Raw genomic sequence first — 21,224 nt, 5'->3', positions numbered from 1 at the left:
GAGCAAACAAGAAGCATATATGACTCCCACTTTTTCTGATTATACATGGTTCTCTACTATGTAAAATAAACTGGGATAAGGTTACACCTTTTATAGCAGGTGACATTTCCTAAATAAGGATATCACACCCTGCCTTGTTCCATGCGTTTTTGTGTCTCTACCGTCCTTAGCCACTTTGATTCAATTAACTATTAACCCCAATGCAAATATGAGGCTACAAACAGCACCGTGAAGTCTGCCCTGCTGCTGGACAAAGAGGCTTTTACATTTTCCTGTCAGAGAGACTACTAAAGTTTTTTATTCTATGGTTGTCCATTTATTTTGAATTAGTGGTAAGCCAGGTGGGAAAAAAACTCATATTTTCTTTTTTATACCACTTTTAGAACAGTTTGATACATTAAAAAGAAAACTCATCCTTGAATATTGACAAATTCCACGTAGAATTCTGTGAAAAGTGTAAGCTGTTGGCCTGAGAGCCTGCAGCTGGGACCGCAACTGGGACCGCAGTGAGCAGACAGTTCCCAGGGAGCTCCCAGCAGAGCACACACCAGGTAATGAGGCCAAGGAACAGGTTTAGGACTCTGGTCATAGTGAACTGCAAAGGGAGAGGGGAAGTGTGTGGGAAAAGTTGAATCCTCCTGATTTCCACACATCCTAGCTGAAATCTTAGCACTGAAAATTTATAAAGAAATCATCAATGATTTGTCTACAAATTCATATTGATATTTGTCTTAAAACAGTTCCCAAAATTCTTCCCTTTATTCCTCTTTTTGGGAAAGTGGTAAATTCTTTATCACACATTTAAAGCCCAGCACTGTAGGCCACTCCTGTGTTTCCTTAGGAGAGCAGCTCTTCAGTATGCGCCATCATGGTAATCTCACAACAGGGTAGACAGACATGGCCTGGGTCTGTTTCTAACCTCTTCCATAGTAACACTTCAGGTTAGTGTTCTAGAACAAGGGAGTGGACAGAGGGATTCAAATGTTCAGGATCACTGTTTTCATGGCAAGAAAACTGAACATGGGAATAGGCTGTACCTGAGCTAACTGGGTCACTGAGGTCCTTCCTCCTGGGGCACACTGCTGCTGCTCCGGCCGCCGGTGTGACTGCAATGAGACAACTGCCAGCTTAGCTGAACACACTCATGAACACCACAGGCCATTAAAGAAGTGGAAACACATGAATTCATGTTCAGAGAAAAAAAATCAGGAGAAATCACTGTTGGTGTAGTTTGTCCTGCTTTCAGGTGGCTGCTACTTGACTTACCATGGTAGAGGTATATGCACAGAGTTTAAATCAGAGGCCCCTGCCCTGTACCTGGGGTTCCTCAGTGTCTGTCTGACACCACTGTGTTCTGTCTGCAGAAGCCCAGTCCGGGACCCAGGGCCACAGGCTGGTACTGGAAGGCAGTAGATGTTGCCCAGTTTTGGATTATCATGATTTGTTACCTAATAATCATTACTCAAGTAATACATATTCGCTGCAGAAAAATTCCGTAATTACAAGATAATGTTTTTTTTAATAAAACTGGGCTTTAAAAAAAATTTCATTTTAGACATTCTGAGGGAATGGGTTCTTAGACCCTGGTGATAAAGGGAAGGGAGCCACAAAGAACAAGGGAGTGGTCCAGCCCTTAAGAACCCCATGCCCATTGAGAACCTAACAAGAAAAACTGGTTAGAATGCAACCCAGGAATTGCTGGGCCTGAGGCAAAGGAGCCAAGCTTAGGACTTAAGCTCACAGTGGAGGGAGTGAAGTAGAGGGGGTGTGCTGGGCTGAAGTGTAGGAATGTTCCAGAATGTGTGCCATTTCTTTAGGAGGCTATGATGTGAGGGGCAGTTCTTGGGTGGCACACCGGGACGTGCTCCAAGCAGACACCATGAACAAGATGGAGAAGGAGGCTGTAGGCATAACAAGCTGTGAGGGCTGCTTCCACCTAGAATGTACGAGAGCCCCTCCACTCCAACCTCCTAGCCACAGGTCTGCAGGTCTGGCTCTGGATCCTGTGGCTGTTGCAGTGCTCATCTCCAGACAGGTGTTCCCACCGCAGGTGTGAGCTGGTGGTGTCATAGAGAAAGCAAGGACCTCTCTGGAAGGCACCTCTGCCTATCACCAGCATGTTCTGGCTGCCAGAAGTCAGAGGTGCCAAATTTTGTTTCCTGTCCCGTAAGGAAGCTGACTGTTGCTAGTTGGTAGGTGTTAGTAGGAAAGTAGATCTGGAAGCATCAAGAACTTCGGAGGAACAGAGAGGAAGGAAAGAACAAATAGAAACTAAAGATCACTAAAATCAAAATGGAACAAAAAGTGAAGGGACTCAACGAACCAGGCATCTTTAGGCAAGCTACAAGGATCTGCACTCTGTTGAAGCGACCCGTGGCTTTCTCTTGCCTTCTCTGCAGCTGACTATCTTACCACGACCCTGTTGACTCAGTGCTGACCCTTGGTAACCGACCAGGATGCTAATGTGTTCATTTACAGAGGAAGGCAGATCTGAAAGGGAAGAGTACTAACAATAATAGTAATCATGGAAATGTTATTTAGATACTGACAGGTAGCATACTAGGTGCTTTCTATAAATAGAGCATTTCAACTCTCCCATTTTACAGATGAGGTTCAGTGACTTACATGAGATCAGATCACGCAGCTATGATTCAAACCTAGATTCATTTTTATTTCAAAACCTATAGTCTTTGCACAGGATCGTACTGTCATCTACTCAGATCACCAAACGACAGCTCAGAGGTCCCCGAATAGAGAATTGAGGAAATACACGAAATGGTTCCAGCCACTTTGGGGATGTTTCTACCTAGATATTTGGACCAGCCTTTAAAATCTGAGCCCCGGAGTCTCCTGCTGCTGGGGCTCACAGCCCAGCCTGCTTCTGTCACTGCATGTTACAGTGATGCTTTATCTTTATATTCAGACTAGAAGCCCGGTGCATGAAATTCATGTACGAGGGAGGGGTTGGTCCCTCAGCCTGGCCTGCAACAACGCCAGCGTCCCTCACCCCGGCCTCTGGCCAGAGGCCCCTCCTCTCCCTCCGCACAGCTGGGGCGCAGACGCTGGGCTCATGTTACCAGGGCAATACCACCAGCGTCCTGCCCCGGCCGCTAGGGGTGCTGCCATCTTTGTCGTGGAGTGATGGTTAATTTGCATATTACTCTTTTATTAGATAGTATAATTGTGTAGCCTGATTTGTCTTCATCATTTTTATAAGGCATTCCAGACCTAGTTCCCAAATTCTGGGACCCTATTTGGTTCCGGTTATAGCCCATGCACTGGGTACTGTAATCTGAATCTAATGACTGGTCAATGAAATCTATTGACACAAAAGGAAATCTATTTAAAGGGCAAGGGATCATAAGTAATAAAGCACTTTATAACAAACCACTCCATCCTACTTGTAGGGAGGGGATTCTTAACACAACAGGAGCTGATGAGGCACAATGTTTGAAACTAGATCCACGGTTTGTGAGAAAAGCAGTTTTAGCATTGACAACATCACAGAAAAGATCATGCAGAAACAAATAAAGGGAAAGAATTCTAAAACCAAAATCTGACTCAGTAAACTACATATCTGAGAGGGAGTCATACAGCACGTCCTTAAAGAAAAGGCTGACAAATGTTCACCCTAGATAAATTATGAATGATAAGGATTTAGTGATAAACCAGCAGAAATGAATTGTTTCAGTCCAGTGAGTCTAAGGGGAACTAACAGGATAAAGTTTTGGAAAGCCATGTTTGCAAAATTATTTCTCAAAGTAAGAAAAAAAACCCAAGCTTGAAGCTGAAATTTCATCCCTAGAATAGAGGTAGATCTTATTCCAACAGCGTCTGGGACAGTGTTCTCCAGGGAGAAAGTCTGTAACAGCGATGCTCAAGCTTTCGATCACAAGATCGCTTTACACACTTACTAGTAAAATCAGAGGCCCTCAAACAGCTTTTGTTTGAGTTACATCTAATGTTTATGTCAGCAATTAAAACAATTTTAAATATTGATTAACTTGTTTAAAAATAATGAATGCATTATTTGTTAATATTAAAAACATTTAAATGAAAAAACTATTTCCTAAAACAAACTAATGATTTTTGCAAGCCTCATTAATGTCTAGCTCTGGAAGACAGCTGGACCTGCCTACGTCTGCTTTCAGTCTGCTGACATGTGTGTCTTTGGTTGAAGTACATGAAGAAAATCTGGCTTCACATAGATATGTAGATGGAAAAGGCAGACATGTTTTAAAATAGCCTTTTCAGATAATTGTGGACATTCTTTAATATGACTAAAATTCAACAAGTGATAGTTTCTTAAAGGTTACTAGTAGTTGCAACACACAGTCTGAAATCAGAGCAATGAGTTCTGTTATACTAAAACCCACTGATCTATCTTGCACTTAGAATAGATCCTTTACCCATGCGTGATTTTTTAGCACTATATGCATTTGGTCATTTGGAAAATATTGGTTCACTGAACTGTACAGTTCTTCCAAATGTTGAAGTACTTTGTCATGCAATTATAAAAAGAAATCCCATTAATAACAACAACAAAAATGTCTTCTGGGTTAGGAGCTGTGAAGCTCAAATAGCTAAGTTATCCAAGACTCGAATTTTCACCTGAAAAGCTTATTTTATCAGTTAATAAATACTATCAATTGTTTTCCTGAAATGACAGGCTCACTCTATTCATTTTTGAGAAAATGTCCACCATATACCCAGCAATGATGGTGTTCCTCTAAGAAAGGCTAGTTTACTCCCTGCACAGTCACACAAGTGCTGTCCCTTGAAACAGTGTCGTGCTTTAGGATGAACCCATCTGTGCGTGTTCTCACTGCCAGTGATGGGAGAGAATGTGGTGCAGTTAGGTACCACTGCCTGGATTTGTGCTAAGGTGACCACAGTTTTGCTCACAATACTTTTGTCCCATTAATGTAAATACTGGCAAAGTGAAAAGGGCAAATAATGTCTTAATATTATTACAAAAATAACTTGCACTTTGTGGATCCCCGAAAAGTTCTCAGGGAGGGATCTATGGACCACACTCTGATTACCAGTGTTCCAGAGTGACACCCAGAATGCAGCTGGGACCCCTCCCAGTCTAATTGCTAGGATTATAGGTAGCTACAATGAAAAATCAACCTTCGATTTAAATGTCACTCAACATTAGATATTTTTTAACCTGCAAACCTGATGGATTTGACAAATTCCACTGTCATTCTGGCCCCCAGAGAGTATGACCTGCCAGGTTTCTTGTACAGCCAACACTGTCCTACTTACCGGGTGCTGCAGTGGAATGCTTGGCACACAGCCCTCCCCGCCGCTTCCACCTGCTCTCAGTGGGCCAGGATCCCGGCTGTTCCCGTCCAGCACCTGCACGGTTATGTACTGGGCCAGGCTCTGCACACAGCTGCTGCAGTGCTCCAGCGCCTGCTGCTTGGACTCTCCACTGAACTGTACCCGGAACATGCGACTCTTGTTCTGTTTGACAAATAGAAAGTTATTCTAAGTGACCCTTGTCATATCACTGTACTTTTACTTACTGCAGGGTCTTCTAGTGAGCGCTTCCCTTTGCTCAGAGGGAAAGAGGTACAGACAAGGGAGCATTCACCCTAGATTGTTGATGTGGGTATAGAAAAGCTAATAATCAGTTGTCTGCCCACTTTTGGGAGCTGTTCCTCTTACTAAAATTCATTTCCTTCAGGGAACAGATATTAGTGAAAATGGAAAAGCCCATCTCATACAGACCAGGAGGTGACATACTGACTGCAGTAAAAGATCAATGTCTTATCTTACTTTTGAATAAAGATTAGATAGCTTTTAATTCCTGAAGTAAAAATCAGTGAAGATAATACAGCATATTCCTTCCTCAACAAAAATTTTTTTAAGCTGAGTATATAAAAGAACAAACCAGGTAAATGCCATGTTAAACAAGTCAATGAATCTGAAAAACAAGACTGGGGAATGGGACAGACAGACTGATGCTAAACGCTGATGTGTGCCATGTCAGTGATCTGTAGTATCCTTTATCTCTACAGAGGCCAGGTTCCTACCCTCACACCACACAGAATCACATGTTGCCTTTAATCTGCTATATGACTTACATCCCTTGGCAAATAAGCAAATTTGAGAGAAATGCAATTAAAATTTTTTGAATCTGACAACTACATCAACTTTATTTGATTGTGAGCTAAAAAATTAGGCCTAACTGGTTTGGCTCGGTGGATAGAGCGTCAGCCTGCGGACTGAAGGGTCCCTGGTTCGATTCTGGTCAAGGGCATGTACCTTGGTTGTGGGCACATCCCCAGTGGGGAGTGTGCAGGAGGCAGCTGAATTGATGTTTCTCTCTCATCGATGTTTCTGACTCTCCATCCCTCTCCCTTCCTCTCTGTAAAAAAATCAATAAAAAATATATATTTTTTAAATTATAACAATAGCAACCACAAAAACCCATTATTTTAAGAGAAGTAGTTTCCTCTTTTCTAGTCTAATATTCTGCCCATTTTAGAGAAGTCAACTTGCATAAAAGTCACCCCAAATGGGATCGTCTGTATTGTGAACTTTTATTCAATTTCTTCTGGGAAGAAATTCAGATGCTAACTTAGTGACAACACTTTCCATTGATTAAATCCATAAATCACACTGCTAACTGGAAAATGTAACCACAATCAGCCAAATTCTGTAAATTCCTGTAAGCAAAAACCCCCTGATTCTCCACTTCACAATCCCACTATTTAAATGTTTAGATGAAGCCATGAAGCAAAGCCCTGTATTTAGGTTACAGAAAACCCTTGGCATGGTCAGCTGTCACATTCAGAATAGACCTGCAACCCCTTTACTGCCATTGCTGGGTTCTCTTCATTTTTTAATTCATGTAATTTCCCCCCTAAGTATAAAAGTAAGCTGTTAACCATTACCCCTCCAACAATGAAAAAATAGGAAAAAGAGACATTCCAATATATTCTAAGTGACCCTTGTCATATCACTTTTATTTACTGCAGGGTCTTCTAGTGAGTGCTTCCCTTTGCTTAGAGGGAAAGAGGTATGTATGGCTAAGGGAGCATTCACCCTAGATTATATTAGGGTATAATATATTAGAACATACACACACACACACACACACACACACACACACACACACACATATATATATATATATATATACTATATATATATACTATATATTATACACAATATATATAGGTCATATATATAACATTTTACACTACTCTTTTGTAACCTAATTATTTCACAATAAGTATAAAAATAGAAGTATACTTCATTACTTTTAATGGCTAAAGAGTATTGCTTTAATTGACCTGCTATTGACAAACACTTTATTTCCTGCCCTTTTCCCTATTATACTATTATAAAATACAAGCTTTGATAAGCACTTTACACACACATCTTTGTACATGAATGCCTGGTGAAAGGATCCGTGCATTTGGGTGCCTTATGCCAAATTGCGTGGGGCAAAAAAGTACCAGGTACCCTCCTACCCTTAGAGTCCTTATGCCCATTTCCCTGCACTCTCCAACACCAGAGATTAGTATTCTTTTTAATTTTTTTAAAAATATATTTTATTGATTTTTTACAGAGAGGAAGGGAGAGAGATAAAGAGTTAGAAACATCGATGAGAGAGAAACATCGACCAGCTGCCTCCTGCACACCCCCTACTGGGGATGTGCCCGCAACCAAGGTACATGCCCTTGACCGGAATCGAACCTGGGACCTTTCAGTCCACAGGCCGACGCTCTATCCACTGAGCCAAACTGGTTACGGCTCTTTTTACTTTTTTTAACCTATTAGATTAACATAGATTTTTATCTTGGAATGTCATTCCTCTGATTTCAGTGAGGGTGAAGATTCTTCTTACACTACAGTCGTTTGTAATTTTTATTTCATCAGTGCCTCTTACTTCCTTGGTCACTTTTCTCTTAGATGGATAATCCCCAAATTATCAAGAGTAACTGAAAGCAAACTTTCCCTAAGAAAAGGAAAAGAGCTGACAAGAGAATTATACATTCTGTTTTTGGTAATACTACCTATCTTATTTGTGAAATTGAGCTGACTTCTTGTTTACATTCAATTAGATGTTTCCAATTCACTCTGGTTTAGACTCTGTGAAGACATCTACATGAAGTACTTTATATTAGCCATTTCTATTATGATTCTGTAATTACATAACCTTTTGAGATTACATAACCTTTTTAATGTTAAATAACATTAAACATTATAGCTAATAACTAGATGAAAAACTGTAAGAAACAGATAATTATTAAGTATATAAATGGCAAAAACCTCAGACCAATTGTATTAGTCTAGTGGTGTCTCCATGTGGCATACATACAAAGGGGTTTGGAGAGTCAGGGTTTCTCTGGGATGGAGTTCCAGGGAATGAGAGGGAGGCTTCATGTCTGATAGCCTGACTGAAGCCTCGGCATGTTTCCTTCTGTAAAATTCTCAGGTAGAATTCGAGTTTATCATCTGCAGCCATAAGCACCACTTCACGGCATGAGGACCCAAAGTAAACCAAGGTACATCAGGAAAAATCTGAAAATGAGTTACATCTCCACCACATCCTCAGTACTATGGGATAGTACAATGGAAAACCTGCCACTGGGTTAACAAAAAAGATTTCTAGGTTGAAAATCTTGATGAGATTTCTTTTTATGCCATGATAAAAAGTCAAAAAGACTTTTCAATTCACTTGCTGTAAAATGGAAAGTTTTCAAATATATAGTAACAGCCATGAAAAAATGTGAAAAAGAAACATTCTAATATATTTTAAGTGATCCTTGTCATATCACTTTTATTTACTTCAGGGTCTTCTAGTGAGTGCTTCCCTTTGCTTAGAGGGAAAGTGGTATGTATAGTCTCAGTTTCTTTTTCTTTTTTTTTTAATCCTCATCCAAGGGTATTTTCCCCACTTATTTTTAGAGAGAGTGGAAGGGAGGGGGAGAGACAGAGAGAAACATCGATGTGAGAGAGACACATCGACTGGTTGCCTCCCACATGCACCCAGACTAGGGCTGGGGATTGAGCCTGCAATGGAGGTACATGCCCTTGACCGGCATCAAACCCGGGATCCTTCAGTCCACAAGCTAAACCAAACCGCCCAGGGCTAGTCTCAGTTTCTATGCGATTAGCTCAAAGTTACTACTAGTATATGTTAAGTGGTGACTTACATGTTAAATGTTCTCACCCTACTTCAAACACTTAATTTCAAGTTATTACAACTAATAGAAAATCCTCTTTTATACAGACTCCTTAAAGAAACAGAAGTTAAGGATAAGTGCTTGTCTCTTCACACTATCTTCGTGTACTCACAAGAAAGTCAGGTTTCCCCCAAATTCTGACTCTGCACATGGAGCCTGAAGCCACAGGCTGTACAGCTGACATTCCAGTCTCTGCACACGGAAGGCACAGGGCCCAGCTAGCACCACACAGGAGGAGGCCCGGAGGCATCAGAGGCCTCAGTGGGGGTTTTCCCTCTGGTTTTAGGTTAGTCACTCAGATCTGTAAGTTTCCCATCACCACTAGAGCCCCAAATGGAGCAGTTTCCCCACCTTGAGTAGTGAATTACTCTATTATAGGAAATGGAGGGCAGGGGAGAGAGAAAGGACTTAACCAGAAAAGGGACCTAAGCTTTTCTTTGATCCTTTGCTTTGAAACCAAAGCTAGACTAGACAAAATCATAAAAAAAAAATTCTTCAGAGAGTTAACTAGGGTGAGAAGTAAAGAGAACAATGGTTTGGGTTTATTCCTTTGAAACAAAGTCCCTTCAGAAAGGGTTTTATGACCCTGCTGGTGTGCTCAGTGGTTAGAACGTTGGCTTGTATACCGAAAGGTCTAGGGCTCAATTCCTGATCAAGGGCGTATACCTGGGTTACAGGTTCTTCCTTGCCCTGCCTTGAGGGAGGCAACCCATTAATGTGTCTCTCACATTGATGCTTGTGTTTTTTTCTCTCTGTCTCTCCCCCTCCCTCCCTTTCATTGTCTCTAAAAATCAATGGAAAAAGGAATTATGTGTCAACTGTTAGCCAATCTGCCAGGACCATTCTGATCAAAATTCCTGGACAAAAGGAAGTACAAATAGGCAGAATTTATACAAACTATTTATTTCAGCCAGAGAGAAAAGAAATATAATCTTTATTATCACAGGATTTATGTTATATTAAATTGTTGTTAAAAGATTGAAAATTTTATTTCAAAATACTACTTTTGTCAATTTAAACAAATGTCATTTATTACAGAATACCTGGTTAACTAGAGTTACCCAAGGCAAGAAACACCAAAGATACATTTTGCCAGGTAAGGCAAAAAGAAGAATCTGTTGGTTCAACATTAATATACTAGAGGCCCAGTGCATGAAATTCGTGCACTTGGGGGGGGGGGGTCCCTCAGCTTGGCCTGCGCCCTCTCGCAGTCTGGGAGCCCTCAGGGGATGTCCGAATGATGGCTTAGACCCACTCCCCATGGGAAGTGGGCCTAAGCCGGCAGGCAGACATCCTTAGCACTGCTGCGGAGGTGGGAGAGGCTCCCACCACTGCCGCTGTGCTCGCCAGCAGTGAGCCCAGCTCAGGGCTTCTGGGTGAGCAGCACTCCCCCTGTTGGAGAGCACTAACCACCAGGGGGCAGCTCCTGTGTTGAGCATCTGCCCCCTGGTGATCAGTGCACAACATAGCGACCAGTCATTCTGCCGTTCGGTCAATTTGCATATTAGCCTTTTATTATATAGGATAAAGTCAATAAACCAAAGTAAAAAACAATATCTTGATAGGTGTCAAAAAGCTTTGAATAAAATTTAATATGTAATCCTGATGAAAGTATTAGCAAATCCTATGCAATAAAAGCCTAATATGCAAATTGACTGAATGGTGGAATGACTGGTGGAACGACCAGTCGCTATGATGCACACTGACCACCAGGAGCCAGACACTCAATGCAGAAGCTGCCCCCAGCCCACAGGGCCTAACTGGCAGTGGCAGCAGGGGGTGGGTCCGGTGAGCAGTCGGCGCCAGGCCAGCCAAGGCGGGTGCCAGCAGGGGGCCCCCTGATCACCCTGCCGGTTGCCCCACAGATGGGCCCTGATTGCTGGCCAGGCCTAGGGACCCTACCCGTGCACGAATTTCATGCACCAGACCTCTAGTAAACTATAACTGAAAGAATATCTCCCTTACATGGTAAAGAATATCCAATCAACAGCAAGAAATGTTCTTAATGTCTAAATGTTTCTGCTCATTCAGGTCAGCAAGATGTCAAGGATGACACTAACCATATAACTACAGTGTTCTGGAAGGTCTAGGTAATTCAGTAAGGTGAGAAAAGTAATATGCATAAACTACTGGAAATAAAAAAAATTATCATTGTAAATTATAAAATTACTTTCCTAGAAATTAATAAATTATCAGAGTTAATAAAAATTTAGTAAGGAAGCTAAATAATACAGAAAAAAATCCAATAATAAGCAGCTAGAAATATATCTGGGATAAAGAGTACCACTCATATAACACCAGGCAAAAATTTCCTAACCTTAAATATTTAAAAATCTATATATTATATGATAAATACATAAATATTATGTAGAAAATTATTTAGCTGCACAAATTACATAAATATATATTTCTATGTAACATGTAATCTATACACATCCATAACATGCGATCTCCCTACAGATAGTATCTAAATACTCTGAAGAGGAAAGTTAGGCAAAAGCAGTAGGCAGGCGATTCACAGACGAGATATGGATAACTAACAAACACAAAAAAATGTTTATTCTCATTAGTTACCAAAGAAATGCAAATTAAAGGAACATGCTCAGTTTAGCCTATCAAATTGGAAACAAGTTTTTAAATGTAAACTGTATCACTCTATTGGAAAGGATTTGGATAAACAAGCATTCTTATAGACTAGAGGCCTGGTGCATGAAATTCATGCACTGGGGTGTGTGTGTGTGTCCCTCAGCCCAGCCTGCACCCTCTCCAATCTGGGACATCCCTCTCATAATCCAGGACTGCTGGCTCCCAACTGCTCGCCTGCCTGCCTGCCTGATTGCCCCTAACCGTTTCTGCCTGCCAGCCTGATCACCCCCTAACCACTCCCCTTTCAGCCTGATCGATGCCTAACTGCTCCCCTGCCGGCCCGATCGATCCTAACTGCCCTCCCCTGCTGGCCTGGTCACCCCTAACTGCCCTCCCCTGCTGGCCCGGTCACCCCTAACTGTCCTCCTTTGCCGGCCTGGTTGCCCCTAACTGTCCTCCCCTGCAGGCCTGGTCGCCCCTAACTGCCCTCTCCTGCTGGCCTGGTCACCCCTTACTGTCCTCCTTTGCCGGCCTGGTCCCTCCCAATTGCCCTCCCCTGCTGGCCATCTTGTGTGTTGGAGTGATGGTCAATTTGCATATTACCTCTTTATTAGATAGGATTGCTACTGCTGTAGAAGTGGACAATTTATCTGGAGGGAAAATTTACTAAGTAAATATTCAAATTTCTAGGACTTCTATCTCAAGAACACTGTAAATAAATTCTTATGACAATCAAAACTTATTTATAACAGTGAAAAGTTAAGAATTTGTTAATTGAATCATGGTGCATCCAAACAAAAAGATGCTACGTAGCCATGAAAAATCATATTTTCAAAGACTAAAAAAAAATGACTTGGCATAATGCTTCTGATATAAATGTTACATGACAAGAGAGCAGGATACAAAGCACTCTATATCCTATAATCCCAAATTTGTAAGTATCTACATGGCAGACACTGTTCAGTGCCATGAGCCAATCCACAGCTCAGGCTAGAAAAGCCAAACACTCATTTTACCATGTGGGATGGCCTGATTACAATGTTTTTTTCTGGTCCATGAGACAGAAGTAGACATCTCCTAGGGGTTGTGGGAGATAGAGAGCTATATAGGAAATGAACTGATGAAGTTGGCCTTCCTTGAATGGAAATGAAATAGAGCTGTAGTACCATTTTGCAAATGTGAGGGAGAGGCCAAGAGAATTGCAAAGATGTTGACCTTGGCACTGTGAAGTTGCTGGGCCAATGATAGCTAGCACTGCCTGTTTCTGGATTTCTTATTTAGCAATAATAATAATAATAAAACCCTATTTTGGGGGCCATTATACAGTGGGGCCTTCACTTACGAGTTTAATTTGTTCCGTGACAGAGCTCGTAACTCAAATTACTCGTATGTCAAATCAATTGTGAACGAGTGAGACATGTGATGCTGGGCTGATGTTGTGGCGTTCACTGTGACGTTCGCTGCGCCAACTAGCGGTGGGGTATCTGAAGCTGGCTCGTAACCCGAATTTTAGCTCACAACTCAAAGCAAAAAATCGGCTGAGAGACGGCTCGTATCTCGAAAAACTCGTTAGTCGGGACACCCGTAAGTCAAGGCCCCACTGTACCTGGATTTTCTGTCACATGTATCTGAATGCTGGTATAATACATATGCCTAGTAAAAGCTTCAAGATGTGAATATGATTGTTTTTTAATTACATTTATTTGGGTAATATTGGCTAGTGATAACATTACATAAGTTTCATGAGTACATTTTTAAAATATATCAGTATACTCTACTGTGTGCTCACCATCCAGTCTCATCTCCTGTCAGTATATATTTGACTCCCTCTACCCTCTTCATCCTCCCCCAACCCCCCTTACCCACTGATAACCAGCTTTTTGTTGTTAATATAATTATTATTTTTGACTGGTTAAATTACAGCTGGTTTTTATTTTGCTCTTTACAGTTAGTTAAAATTTAAATAATAATATATAATCAGGAAAAAATTAAACCTCAAGTATCAGACATATGGCATGGTGTAACTTTTTTAAAAAACATATACATTTATTCATCATGACACAATCCTTGGCTGGGAGTCAGTAGACTAATGGGTGGCCCCGTTCTCTGACAGTTGGTTATAACTGTGGCTGTGGCTAAGGTTGAATTCACTTTCCTCCTGTGTAAAAGGAAGTCACGGGTTCATAAATTTGAATATGTGCTCCAGACCGCTTTGGCAATCTGGTGAGGCCAGCGGGCCCCTTCTTAGAACAATGTTTTTAATTACACAAAATACATAAGATTACAAAGAAAGCCAATTATACTGAAATGGTTTATTACAATATTAACATACTAATTTTTTGTGTGAACTAATAATACCTATGCTTTCTTATTAACATGCTCAATAAAAAGATCTTATTCCTAGGATGAATAACCACCATAATTCTGAGGTAGTGATGAGCATAAATGACACGTCAGATATCATAATATCCAACTGTGATGGATATGAAAATATCTGTGATTTCTATTGGTGCAAAAGTCTAATACGACTGGGCTGCTGCCTACATTCATAATTGAAGGAAAAGTTAAATTTCAATTAGAGGTCAGTGGAAATCCATGCAGTTCGTGGACCCCTGGATTCTCTGAGGATCCTTTGGAGGACCTGTGTACTGCAGGGTGAGTCCTTTCTATTTAGATGCTCTTAAAGACCTCTTCCAACTTTCAGTTTATGAGCCATTAGAAATTAGGATCTTTCACCTAAATTTCAATATTATCTATTCAGTGAATGTTAACAGATTGGTTTTTTTATAGCTATTTCAGAGAGAAAACAATCCAGGTGATTCGTCCACATGTTTCTTTGGTGAGGATTATTCTTTATGTTTAATAGAGGTAGAAAGCATATAAAAAATGAATTTAATTTTTAATATTAAAGAGAAAAAAACGAAAAGATACATTCAGTGAAGCACTAAAAAATACACAACTTTTTGTTGTTGTTGTTAATCCTCACCTGAGGATATTTTTTCCATTACTTTTTACAGGGAGGGAGGGAGGGAAAGAGAAACATGGATGTGAAAGAGACACATTGATTGGTTGCCTCCCACACATGCCCCCACCAGGGCAGGATGGAATCTGCAACCCAGGTACGTGCCCTGACCAGGAATCAAAACTGCAACCCATCTGTGCCTGGCCTGACACTCTAACCACTGAGTCAAAAATACACAACTTTTTAACATCCAGTAAGGCAAACGATACAGTCCACTTCCCTTCGCATTGTGCTTGGGTGATGGAGCATGGCTGCCCAGCTTTCTCAGACAGATCTGTCAGAGCCCTGACTCCTCAGTAACATCCTCTTACTAACTGGCTTCTGCCTTTCTACAGTCCTTGTTTCATGTTCTGCTCATGATGCGAACCGTTCTTAAACATGTGTATTATTCCAGTACCATCTCGCCTGCTGTGAGAAACTCCCACATCCCCCATGTGCACATAGAAAATGAGAAGGGTGTGGTCATTTGCTTAAAAACAGTTGGCCACACAGTATCTTGCCTTTATCGTTGTTCCAAACAACAGACAATCCATGCGTCTCACAATCTTCAACCAGTTCTTGCTACCAATGAGTGAAAACCCTTCCTGAAAAAAAACAATTAACAAAATTAGCAATAAAAGGGAAAAGGGATGTGAAGAGTAGCTGTAGTGCAGAAAGCTGTGTGGTTATTTATCTATAACTAGAGGCCCAGTGCATGAATTCGTGCACAGGTGGGGTCCCTCGGCCTGGCTGGCGATCGGGGCTGATCAGGGCTGCAGGAGGTTGGCCGGCCAGGGGGAGGGACCGTGGGAAGTTGGCTGCCAGGGGGAGGGACCGCGGGAGGTTGGCTGTGGGAGTGCACTGACCATCAGGGGGCAGCTCCTGCACTGAGCGTCTGACCCCTGGTGGTCAGGGTTGTGTCATAGCGACTGGTCGACCGGTCGTTCCGTCGCTTAGGCTCTTATATATATACTAGAGGCCCGGTGCACAAAAATTTGTGCACTCGGGGGGTGGGGGGAGGGGGGTCCCCCAGCCCGGCCTGTGCCCTCTCGCAGTCTGGGAGCCCTGGGGAGATAACGACCTGCTGGCTTAGGCCTGCTCCCGGGTGGCAGAGGGCAGGCCCAATCCCTAGGTGCAGCCCCTGGTCGGGCTCAGAGCAGGGCTGATTGGGGAGTTGGGGCGCTGCCCCGTCATGCACAGAGCAGGGCGGATTGGGAGGTTGCAATGCCACCCTCAGTCACGCTCAGGGTACGGCTGATTGGGGGTTGGGGCACCGCCCCCTGTCACACTCAAGGCAGGGTCGATGGGGAGGTTCTGGCGCCACCCCCTCTCATGCATAGAGCAGGGTCGATCAGGGGGTTGGGGCACCGCCCCCTGTCACTCACAGAGCAGGGCCCATCAGGGGGTTGGGGCGCTGCCCCCTGTCACTCACAGAGCAGGGCCCATCAGGGGGGTTGGGGCTCCATACCCTGTCACACACAGAGCAGGGCCCATCAGGGGGTTGGGGCACCGCCCCCTGTCACTCACAGAGCAGGGCCAATCAGGGGGTTGAGGAGCTCCCCCCTGTCACTCACAGAGTAGGGCTGATAGGGGAGTTGGGGCACCGCCCCCTGTCACACACAGAGCAGGGTGGATCAGGGGGTTGGGGCGCTGCACCCCTGTCACACACACAGCAGGGCCCATGGGGAGGTTATGGCTCTACCCTGTCACACACAGAGTAAGGCCCGTGGAGGGGGGTTGGGGTGCCACCCTCTATCACCCACAGAGCAGGGCCGATCAGGGGGTTGGGGCGCCACCACTGTCACACTTGGGGCAGGGCCGATGGAGAGGTTATGGCTCTACCCTGTCACACACAGAGCAGGGCCCGTGGGGGGGGGGGGGTTAGGGCGCCACACCCTGTCACACACAGAGCAGGGCTGATCAGGGGGTTGGTGTGCTGCACCCTGTCAAACACAGAGCCGCAGGGCAATCAGGAGATTAGGGAACTCCCCCCTATCAGGCACAGAGCAGGGCTGATCAGGGGGTTGGGGTGCCTTCCCCTGTCATGAACAGAGCAGGGCGGAAAGGGAGGTTGTGGCCCCGCCCCCTGTCACACACAGAGCCACAGGGCGATCAGGGGGTTTGGGCGCTGCCCCCTGTCACGCTGATCCCAGTGCTGGGAGGCATATTACCCTTTTCCTATATAGAATAGAGGCCTGGTGCATGGGTGGGGGCTGGCTGGTTTGCCCTGAAGGGTGTCCTGGATCAGGGTGGGGGTCCCCACTGGGGTGCCTGGCCAGTCTGGATGAGGGGCTGAGGGCTGTTTTCCGGCTGGCGAGTGACTAAAGCTTCCAACCGCTCCTTGTTTTCTTTTTTCTTTTTTTTTTTTTTTTTTATTCTGGGCCAGCTTTAGCTCTGAGGCCTCGCTGCTGAAAACATTGATACAATGTTTCGGTCCGGCTGGATTTCAGTCCGGCTGGTTTCTGGTGTTTTGTTTAGCTTCTTATTTGCAACATAGTACATAGTTGCTTAGAGTTGCAGTTGAGAGGCCGGCAAGTGAGGCGGGGAATGTTGGAGTCCGCAACAAGCAAGCCTCATGCTCGCTTCAGTGCCTGGCTGCCAGCCGCCATCTTGGCTGACAGTTAATTTGCATATACTCACTGATTAGCCAATGAAAAGGGTAGCGGTCATATGCTAATTACCATGTTTCTCTTTTATTAGTGTAGATATATAGATGTGTGCACAGAGATGGTATCCCAACTGCCAGGATGATCTCCTGATACATATGTCCCCGTATCCCAGTGCTCTTTCTGCACAATCAACACGTATAGTCTCACCTTTTAATTTCTTTTCTTGATCTTTCCATATTGAAAACAAACTATTAAAGATAGTAAATGTCTGTGGTCAGACTAGCTGTAAATACTCTTCTGTTCCTCTAGGATTTGCCAAAAGATGAGTTTATGTTCCTAAAAGCCAAGGATTTCCATTATGCTAATTTATTAACTTATCTGACACATCCTAACTACACAGTGAGTTTTCTCTTCATAAGAATCTTATTGTCAGATTCCTATAAACAGAAAGTTGAAGCAATTTGTTTTTAGATTAGACGCTGAGTGTTTAGTTCAATCTGAGAAAAACAAACATAAAAGGCAAAGGGTAGTAGAGGGCACACAGGTCTCAAAAGCTGGACAACAGTTGGATCTTAACGGAAAGATGAACTTTTTCTGTAGCTTATTAATAAAGTAAATAGAATTGACTCTAATGATTATGGCAGCTAATGAACTTCAATTATGTTGTCAGAATATTTCCTCAGTTAAGCAGGCTGTTAAGTTTGAATATGGTTAGCATTTAGTAAAACAAATACACTGACAGGAAACTGATACTCTGACAGTATGTAAAACCTGCACGCACACTGCCTTTCTACCAGGTAATGTCAGTCTACCCAGCCCAGGGACGGCTGCTGTAGAAACTCGGGAAATCTCTCAGTCTTGGAAAACAAAAGAAAATGTTGTCCTTTATCCATTGGAACCCTAACAAAATCTCCATTCCTAAATCTATGATAAAACTTTCATAAAAATTTATAGCCCAGGTAAACAGTGTAGGGTTAATACCTTGACATTTTCATTAGAAAGAAGAGTCAATTGTAAAGTGTTGACTCTAAGAGTTTCATCATCAATAGTTCGTTTTCTTCTTTTTTAAAAATAATTTTATAAAAAATATTTTTATTGATTTTGGAAAGGAAGGGAGAATGAGAGAGAGAGAAACATCAATGATGAGAAAGAATCATTGATTGGCTGCTCCTGCACACCCACTATTGGGAATAGAGCTTGCAACCCGGGCATGTGCCTGTGACCTGAATCAAACCCGGGAGTCTTCGGTATACAGGCCAATGCTCTATCCACTGAGCCAAATCAGCTAGGGTGACTTCTTATTTTTAATACACAATGAAGTTAGGCAAACTATTTGTGATTTCTTCTTAAAACTCTCTTGGAATTAGCAAAGAGAGATTTGGTCATCCTGTATAATAAAAGCCTAATATGCTAAGTGTCCGGTCGTCTGTTCAACCAATCAAAGCGTAATATGCTAGTGATATGCTAAGGCCGTTCAACCACTTGCTATGATGTGCACTGACCACCAGGGGCAGACAGTTGACTGGTTGACCAGTTGCTATGACGTGCACTGACCACCAGGGGGTAGATGCTCCGACCAGTAGGTTAGCTTGCTGCTGGGGTCCAGCCGATCGGGACTGAGTGAGACAGGCTGGACACGCCCTGGAGCCCTCCCGCAGTCCTTCCCCAGCTGGCCAACCTCTCGTGTCCCTCCCCGCCCCGATTGTGCATTGGTGGGGTCGCTCGGCCTGGCCTGTACCCTCTCGCAATCCAGGACCCCTTGGGGGATGTCAGAGAGCCAGTTTTGGCCTGATCCTGCAGGCCAGGCCGAGGGACCTCAATGGTGTGTGAATCGTGCACCAGGCCTCTAGTTATTATATAAAAAAACAGTAGATCTAGTTTAAAACGGCAGTACATAGGGAGTTGGCACTCAAACACCTTGCTGGGGCAGTGGAAATGGTACAGCTCGTATGGAGGGCAATTTGGCAATATCAAATGTACAAATGCATTTATTCTTTAGTACAGCAACCCCAATACTGGGAATTCATTCACAGATCAACCTGTATATGTATGAAGTGATGCATGGACTAGGTCAGTGATGGCGAACCTATTGAGCTCGGCGTGTCAGCATTTTGAAAAACCCTAACTTAACTCTGGTGCTGTGTCACATATAGAAATTTTTCTATATTTGCAACCATAGTAAAACAAAGACTTATGTTTTTGATATTTATTTTATATATTTAAATGCCATTTAACAAAGAAAAACCAACCAAAAAAATGAGTTCGCATGTCACCTCTGATACGCGTGTCATAGGTTCACCATCACTGGACTAGGTTAAGTATTTCTGCATTTTTCATGGTACAAGACTGAAAACAACTTAAGTATGCATCAATAGAGGACTGGTTAAACAAAGAAGGGTACGCTATACAATGGAATACTATAAGACTGTAAAAAAATATGGATGCATTATATCAGTGCTGTCCAGTAAAAATTTGAGTCACATATGTAATTTTAAATTTTCTAGTAGACACATGTTAAACACAAAAAGTGATAAATTTTTAATATTTTATTTAACTTAATGGGTCAAATATTATTTCAACATGTAAACAATGTAAAATACTAATAAAATATTTAATGTAAACTAAGTCTATGAAGTATGATGTGCATTTTAATCTCACACCATATCTTAATTCAGACACTGATTTTCCATGGTTAAATTGAAATGTGTCATAAAAACAATAACGTTGAGTTTAATGGGAATATATTTTATACTGCTTCCATTTTAAAATCAAAATTTAAGAAGAACAAAGTAGGTGGGATCTCAATACCTGATATCAAGCTGTATTACAAAGCCACTGTTCTCAAAACTGCCTGGTACTGGCACAAGAACAGACATATAGATCAATGGAATAGAATAGAGAACCCAGAAATTGACCCGAACCAATATGCTCAATTAATATTTGACAAAGGAGGCAAGACAGTCTCTTCAATAAATGGTGTTGGGAAAATTGGAGAGACACATGCAAGAAAATGAAACTAGACCACCAACTTACACCATACACAAAAATAAACTCAAAATGGATAAAGGACTTAAATGTAAGATGGGAAACCATAAAAATACTAGAGGAATCCAAAGGCAACAAAATCTCAGACATATGCTGAAGCAATTTCTTCACTGATACTGCTCCTAGGGCATTGGAAACTAAAGAGAAAATAAACAAATGGGACTACATCAAAATAAAAAGCTTCTGCACAGCAAAAGAAACCATCAACAAAACAACAAGAAAGCCCACTGCATGGGAGAACATATTTGCCAATGTTATCACCGATAAGGGTTTAATCTCCAAAATTTATAGGGAACTCATACAACTTAACAAAAGGAAGATAAACAATCCAATCAAAAAATGGGCAAAGGACCTAAATAGACACTTTTCAAAAGAGGACATTCAGAAAGCCAAGAGACATATGAAAACATGCTCAAAGTCACTAATCATCCAAGAGATGCAAATCAAAACAACAATGAGGTATCATCTCACACCTGTCAGAATGGCTATCATCAACAAATCAACAAACGACAAGTGCTGGAGAGGATGTGGAGAAAAGGGAACACCCGTGCACTGCTGGTGGGAATGCAGACTGGTGCAGCCACTATGGAAGACAGTATGGAGTTTTCTCAAAAAGTTAAAACTGGAACTCCCATTTGACCCAGTGATCCCACTTCTAGGAATATATCCCAAGAAACCAGAAACACCAATCAGAAAGGATATATGCATCCCTATGTTCATAGCAGCCCCCCTTTGGGCATAGCAAAGATTTGGAAACAGCCTAAGTGCCCATCA

The 21,224-nt window shown here is 42.5% G+C and overlaps 1 protein-coding gene across 2 annotated transcripts in view; it reads right to left on the bottom strand.

Moving 5' to 3' along the window:
- Positions 1–21,224, bottom strand: part of REC114 (REC114 meiotic recombination protein) — a 148,424-nt gene that overhangs the window by 1,701 nt on the left and 125,499 nt on the right. The window contains exons 3-5 of one of the 2 annotated variants that reach the window (XM_006087844.3): positions 15,318–15,401; positions 5,272–5,472; positions 1,038–1,106 (exon numbers count right to left, since the gene is read on the bottom strand). In XM_006087844.3, the coding sequence (XP_006087906.1) occupies positions 1,038–1,106; positions 5,272–5,472; positions 15,318–15,401 (354 nt within the window). The remainder of the gene's footprint in view (positions 1–1,037; positions 1,107–5,271; positions 5,473–15,317; positions 15,402–21,224) is intronic. The other variant, XM_023753099.1, reaches the window with a different exon arrangement.

Source organism: Myotis lucifugus, unplaced genomic scaffold (assembly GCF_000147115.1).
Source record: "Myotis lucifugus unplaced genomic scaffold, Myoluc2.0 scaffold_41, whole genome shotgun sequence".
Classification (NCBI taxonomy): Eukaryota; Metazoa; Chordata; class Mammalia; order Chiroptera; family Vespertilionidae; genus Myotis; species Myotis lucifugus.
This window is presented reverse-complemented; position numbering and strand designations above follow the sequence as displayed.